General features: G+C 32.1%; 1 protein-coding gene across 1 annotated transcript; it reads right to left on the reverse strand.

Moving 5' to 3' along the window:
• Window positions 1-914: 914 nt before the first annotated feature.
• Window positions 915-4,376, reverse strand: LOC134248018 (uncharacterized). Its single transcript, XM_062730434.1, has 3 exons — window positions 4,266-4,376; window positions 2,464-2,582; window positions 915-1,764 (listed from the first exon to the last, which is right to left on the reverse strand). The coding sequence occupies exons 1-3, from the start codon at window positions 4,298-4,300 to the stop codon at window positions 1,025-1,027; spliced, it is 894 nt and encodes a 297-aa protein (XP_062586418.1). The 5' UTR covers window positions 4,301-4,376; the 3' UTR covers window positions 915-1,024.
• Window positions 4,377-6,940: the final 2,564 nt, after the last annotated feature.

Below are 6,940 nucleotides of genomic sequence, written 5' to 3' on the forward strand. Positions count from 1 at the left end.
AAGATTTTTCAACAATTTTCCTATATATTTCTATGTAAAACTTTGGTCGGCCATTGTGGCCCCGCCCTTCCCCCGGGGGTCATGATTTGAACAAACTTGAATTGACACTACCTAAGGATGCTACCATATAAATATAATCAAACATGGCTTTGTTATTCTTGAGAGGAAGATTGTTTAAGAATATTCCTTTATATTTCTATGTAAAACTTTTGTCAGCCATTGTGGCCCCACCCTTCCCCCGGGGGTCATGATTTGAACAAACTTGAATCAACACTACCTGAGGATGCTTCCATATAAATATGATCAATTATGGCTTTGTTATACTTGAGAAGAAGATTTTTGAAGAATTTCCTTAAATATTTCTATTTAAACTTTGGACGGCCATTGTGGCCCAAACCTTCCCCCGGGGGTCATGATTTGAACAAACTTGAATCTACACTACCTGAGAATGTTTCCCCATAAGTTTCATTTTTCATGGCACAGTGGTTCTTGAGAAGAAGATTTTTAAAACATACTACCAAATTTTCATTAATTCCCAATTATCTCCCCTTAAATGAGGGCATGGCCCTTCATTTGAACAAACTTGAATCCCCTTCACCCAAGGATGCTTTGTGGCAAGTTTGGTTGAAATTGGCCCAGGGGTTCTTGAGAAGAAGTCGAAAATGTGAAAAGTTTACAGACAGACGGACAGACAGACAGCTAGACAGACGGACGCCAGACAAAATGTGATCAGAAAGCTCACTTGAGCCTTCGGCTCAGGTGAGCTAAAAAGGAAATGACTTCTGTAACAGAATCACTGCATTATACATGTATCTCTTAAAAACTATTATTAGAAAAAATATGACTCAATATTTTTTACACAGAATGTAAATGAAATTTTAATCGTTTCGATTTTAAAAGCAACAACTACTGCAAATTTCTATGATTTATTCATGTACAAAGACTGATCAGTTACAAAATAATGTACATTACACTAAATAGTGAACAGCGTAATTATGATGAGGTAGAATATATCTAATATTTTCTAACTACTAAAAAAGGATATAACACTTTGAAATAAGCATATCTCATCTTTGTCAATGTGACATTTTAATTGATAATGTTCTCCTACATCTTCCCATACATGTACAGTGAGTTCATCTCCCTCTAAACACTCTCCTAAATAATGGGATTGAATTTTGCTGATTCCCTTCCCTAGATTCTCTTCAAAGCTTGGCAGGGCACCAGTTCTTGCAGCATGATGGGCAGCGTCTTTGGCATATCGGACATAAGCACTCCAGGTAGTATGGTTATTCATATCAGTGTCACTCCATGCCACTTTGACATGGTAGATACTTGTTTTATCCGCCCTTGGAAATTTCTCTAGTTTGTAAGACTGAAAGTTCTTAGCTGTCTCTGCATATTTCATTTTCCACCAAGAGGGCAGTGTCTTAGGTCGCCTGGTTTCAAAATCAATACTGACAACTTGGTTGATATTGCTGATGAGGAGTTCATTGGTTTCTGATTTCAAAAATGAGTGTGAATTAAAGGATGTATTTCCAATGTAGCCTCCTTTCACAGTTGTCAACAGTGTACTTTTAGGTACATCTGGGTCATACAAAGCCTTGGTGAAACAGACCTCAGAAGTTACAAGGAATGTTAAACGGTCACTTGTCAGTTTTTCAAAGTCCCTGAATGTTCTGCCACTTTCATCTAATGGCTGATGATGAACAAACATCCTGCCAGAAACCACTAAGTTCATCATGTTCCAAATTTTTGGCTGACCTACAATGTGATCAACAAATGACTTCATGTTTCAAAAAATATAATAAACTGATTGTCTTACAGAGGTTAGCGATGCAATTTCTGTGTCCTTGTCATCTATGTGCAGAAATGGTTTAAAGGATACACATGCTTATGGACAGCATTTTATTGATGATTTATATTATGCATTTAATTAAATGATCAGTTACAGTTTAAAAATATATCAAATTGAATTAAACAATGAAGTATTTTTTGAAAATCAAATTACAAGATAATATTTTACTGAATTATGAATATAACAGATAAATTTTTTCAAAACTTTTTTTTTGTTCTGAAATACTAGTATGTTACAAAGCACTTATTATCATTCTAACATTCAAAGAAAGACAACTCTGAGATAGTCACAATGTCTTCTGCAGTACCCCTTATTACTTAATTTAAAGTTCAAACATGCACAAAAACAATCAATACATGTAAGTTGTAAGTCATGTAGATTTCAACATATTCAACATTGTATCAAGATGAATAGGGCACTAATAACTCTTACATTATAAACAATAAGTGATTGACAGAAATAAAATTATGCTTATTTTTAACCTTTTCTCAACAGATTTATTTTTCTATGGCAGAGAATTCATGAATATGTTAGTTTACTACATATGCAGTAAACGAGTGATGTATCAATTGTAGTGTAAATATAATTATGGTAAGAATAATTACCATAAACATCATAATCTGATACTGTGGGTCCTGGGTGACTGACCACGGCCTCTACTGCCGTCTCATCAACAGAGAGAAGCTTAAATCCACAGTTCTTCAAAAAATGTCGAGATATCCTCCTAATAAAGAGAAAAGAAGATTATAAATAATTTTATATATAAATCTGAAAATTATCAAATATCATCTAGATGCTGATGGTATGTGTTTAAGTGTTAGAAAGAGTTAAATTTTTGTTATGCACAATAACACATGTACTTAGTACTCTGCATGTATGCATATATACTATACATGTATATGCAAGATTTACTTGTACTTACATTCATGCAATTATGACATATCTTTAAATATGTTACAGGAATTCATGGTTCTTCAGACTAAGTTAAAAATGATCATGACATTGAAGAATCTTGTTAAATCAATGTTTATGTCTTTCAACATGTTCAAATTCATAGTTTTGTGTATGGAACTTCCCTTAAAAAAGAATTCAAGACAAATAAAGACATGAACATCAATCATTTATCTTTCTATAAACTAAAGCTCTAAAATATTTTGAATATTAAAGTGCAAAGTTAAAAGGGATATCCGATATACAAGTATTTTGATTAGCATGGAAATCCATACTTGAAACCAGGGCAGACCTGACAGTTACATTGTAACCATAGGCCGATTAGGCGCTCCCCAGGTTATTCTGTAAATGATGAAAGATAAATAATATATATTGGTCTACCACTCTATACTATAAAATCAATGTTGAAAGCTAGGCCTAATACATCATGACTACATTGCATGCAGCTCTGTACATGTATCTTAGTTTTATTTAGCTATGTCAGTATATTGTTTAAGCTATTCTAAATTCAGAATATCTTGATATCAGATATATTGATAAAAACACACTTTTTTGCATATTGATCTTGTTGATAATGTAAATTTTATCCTGTTCTGAAAAAAATACACATAACGTTAAAGTAAAGTAAACAAGTGTAAAAATCACAGGTACTTGCATCGATGATCGGTCGGAAAGGCTGTCGATTTTAGACAATCGATTGGAGATTTTAACAATTGATTAATCGATATATTTCAGCACATATCTTTTTACAGTTTTCTCACTTTTATTTCAAAAACAGGCTCTTGTTATCAAATTATATATCTTTCAAGAGTTGTACTTTACTATTTTAAACTACATGTACTTAAAATCTGTTTAAAATAAATCATAAGATAATGATATTTGTATTTCTAAACTGAAGAAACTAAACTACTTGTATAGATGAAATATATTAGTTTTCAGTATTTGGGGAAATTCACCTGTCATTTCATATGGAACACAAGGATTTGCAATATTAAATGTCTTATAACAGTTTAAAAAATTAATTCCATATACATAATGTACATTTTAGATGATCATGTAAAACCTGATCTATCAAAGCTTACTTTTCCCAGGCCAAGTAATTCCTAATCATGCAAAAATCTGTATTACTGAAATTGTTAATCAAACTGCATATATACTGTTTTTAGCATTTCAATTTTTACAATGCACCTTTACTTTATACATTATTTAAAAATAAAATTCTTTTTATGAAATCTAATGCCTATTTAATGCAAAGGGTTACCGATTCGATTACTGGCCGATGATCAGTTGGTTAGGGTCAACCGATGCTACCGATTAATCGATTCTGATTTTCAACCGATTTGACAACACTACCGAGTACCATGAGTACTTGTGGTAGGAACTAAAAATGGATTTCCATGCTAGGGCCCTACTGAAGTAAATTAGTTAATTTAAAAAAACAAGCAATGTTAAATACTTGTATCCTGGATTTCGAGCAACTGATGCCATCATCCAAGCATCTGCATTTGTAGGACGATGATTATTATTGTGTAGTTCTACTTTCTGACACAAACGTAGTCGACAGTCGTCCGTTATTACACCCTGTATCACGAGCCCGAATTATTTACCTCACCAAACCCGATATTCATTTTTAAAGACTTCGAACATCACATTGTTAAAAAAAGGCAAGTGAAAAGCCCTTAGAGTCATCTTACATGTAATAATTGAAAATGAAATACACAAATATCTTGTTGAATTCAAGCAGTAAATTAAAAAAAAAACAGCACTGTATTCTTTAAATAATCAATATATGATTATTGTAAAACTTTACATGCAGTTAAATCAATATATGTACATCTTTATAATAAATTAGTAATATAATATTAAAATTATAATTGTAAAAGACAACCGACAAATGAATGACTGTTTAGACTGTTAGAAACAATTATTGTGAAAAAGACAACCGACAAAACAATAATTAATATTTCGATTATATATGGTTGAGTTGCGTACATACATCGAGCACCGCTTTCCATGTCCACACTTAAGCACATGTGGTTAAAAGAAACTTAAAGGTTGTCATGCATCGAAATATCTTAAACCGTGTATTGATCAACATCGTATTTACATACTCGACTGATAACTTTTATTCTGAAAAAAGGAGCAAAAATCTAAGACTGAAATATTGGTAAATATAGACACACGCTAATTTCTGCGAAAAAAGGGAAGATGTTGGGACTGCAATCATATAATAAAATAAAAAAGAAAAACACGAAAAACTTCAGTAAAACTTCAGTAAAGCTTTAGGCTTTTTCATTCTATCTTCAGCCTCCTACATATACTCAAAAAAAAAAAAAAAAAAGAAAAAGAAAAAAAAAACCACCAACAACAAAACAGAAACAAACGCATATTCGGATAATCCGAATTATCGGATTAAACATAATAATTTAAGTTTTCAGTTTAAGCCTTAATTTTTAAAAGTGATTTTGTGTTGTGATAAAAATCAATGTCCTATGTTCCAAATTGACAAGAATTTTTAGAGGCATACGTCCTTTGCGACCTCTCAGCGCTAGTGGATTTTCAATGTACGCACGTCGTGCACAAATTCCAGCTCCTCTTAGTCTCTTGCGTATAACTTGTGTACTTTATGCCGATTTAAGCAGTTTGTACAGCAGTTCTAAGTCCATTGCACAGGTGCTAAAGGAGGATCTGACGGTCGTGTCTGGGTGGGTCAACCCGCGGACGGCCAGTTCTTGGTCTGTCATCCGTGTTCCATACTGGTGGAGACGTGCGTTTAAGTGCTGCAAAGCCCATTTATGTACACCAAATGCAATTGCAACTTCCAGTTCCGTAAATCCAGTTAGTATCATTGTTAGAGCCTTTTTGCATTTATCTTTGTTTTGGCGTGGCGTTGCAGCATCAACATAGCAATCAAAGCAAAAATATGGGTTTAATAGGTGTGTTTATTGTTTCTCTAAATCCAAAAATTCATTGAAAATACACCTTAAAAAATGTGTTTAGATGATAGACAATTTCCTAAGCACATCATTGTCAAACTTTTTTATGCATTGAAATTCTAAATACATTAATTTTTCTTACGTGTAGCGGAAAGTGTTAAGAGCCTAAACACTTGCATGTTCAGATTTTAAACACTTTACAAAACATATTAAGATACAAGTTTACAAACTAAACACTTGGATGTTTTCATTGTCTTCCTGCAGAAAACTGAAAATATAACAATTGTTTACATTTTAAGTTTTATTCAATGAACATTCAAACATGGGTCTATTATAAAGAATTTTAAATTAAATACCGGTATATACATAATATATACATAATATGTTTGATAGCTCTATTATTGTGCTACTTTTATTGAAATTCATTTCACCTATATTTAGTACGGGATACCGATTATAGATATTATCAATGATATTCTATATAATGTAATCTTTTCTAGCTTCCAAGAATGCAAACCTAAGGAAATCTTGATCTACAACTACATGTGTAATCTCAAGTCTATTTATGTAAAATAAAAATAATAGTAAACATACCTTTTATCGTAGGGCCAAAATAAAATTATAGTTTGTTTGGAATTGCCTCCCGCCTCATTGAAATGCCCCCTCCTGAAAAAAAATTTATTGGCCAAAGGTAGGAAGATTTTTTTTTATTTAATCAACTTTTTTTTGCCCATTACATGTATCATATGCACCATACAAAACACTGAAATATTAGTGTCAGATCTATGTAAAATGAGGGTTTTTGTTGATAGTAGATACTTTTTATAAAAGTCAGAAAATGCATTTACTGTTTACAGAGATTTTTATCAAAATTTTATCTTCAATTTCAAAAAAAAATAAAAATTTCCCGCCCTCCCTCCTGTGTCTTAAACCCTTCAGGCGGCAATTCCAAACAAACAATTTTTTAAGGATGGCCTAGTAATGTAACTAATGTTGCATTTTAAATGCATTTCAAAATCTCTTCATAATTATCACTTTGACTATTATTCACTTCCTTTAATCCATCTTCTTTAGCTTGCATTAAAAATTCTTTGTTTCGATAACCGCTCTATTTTTCGTTCGAATTTCTACGCTTCATTTCCGGGAAGATAACTCTGTACTTCACAGAAAAGTGTTCAATTTCTTAACACTTATA

This window comes from Saccostrea cucullata, unplaced genomic scaffold (genome assembly GCF_032062105.1).
Source record: "Saccostrea cucullata isolate Sc308-1 unplaced genomic scaffold, CSIRO_AGI_Scuc_v1 ctg502, whole genome shotgun sequence".
NCBI lineage: Eukaryota > Metazoa > Mollusca > Bivalvia > Ostreida > Ostreidae > Saccostrea > Saccostrea cuccullata.

What these genes read in the sequence shown, in the direction of transcription:
- LOC134248018 (XM_062730434.1), bottom strand. Translation starts at nt 4,300, where the DNA reads ATGATGGCATCAGTTGCTCGAAATCCAGGATACAA. An exon ending in GCTCGAAATCCAGGATACAA is followed by an intron (nt 2,583 to 4,265) that starts GTATTTAACATT and finishes TCTCTTTATTAG; the next exon opens with GAGGATATCTCGACATTTTT. An exon ending in ATCAGATTATGATGTTTATG is followed by an intron (nt 1,765 to 2,463) that starts GTAATTATTCTT and finishes ATCACATTGTAG; the next exon opens with GTCAGCCAAAAATTTGGAAC.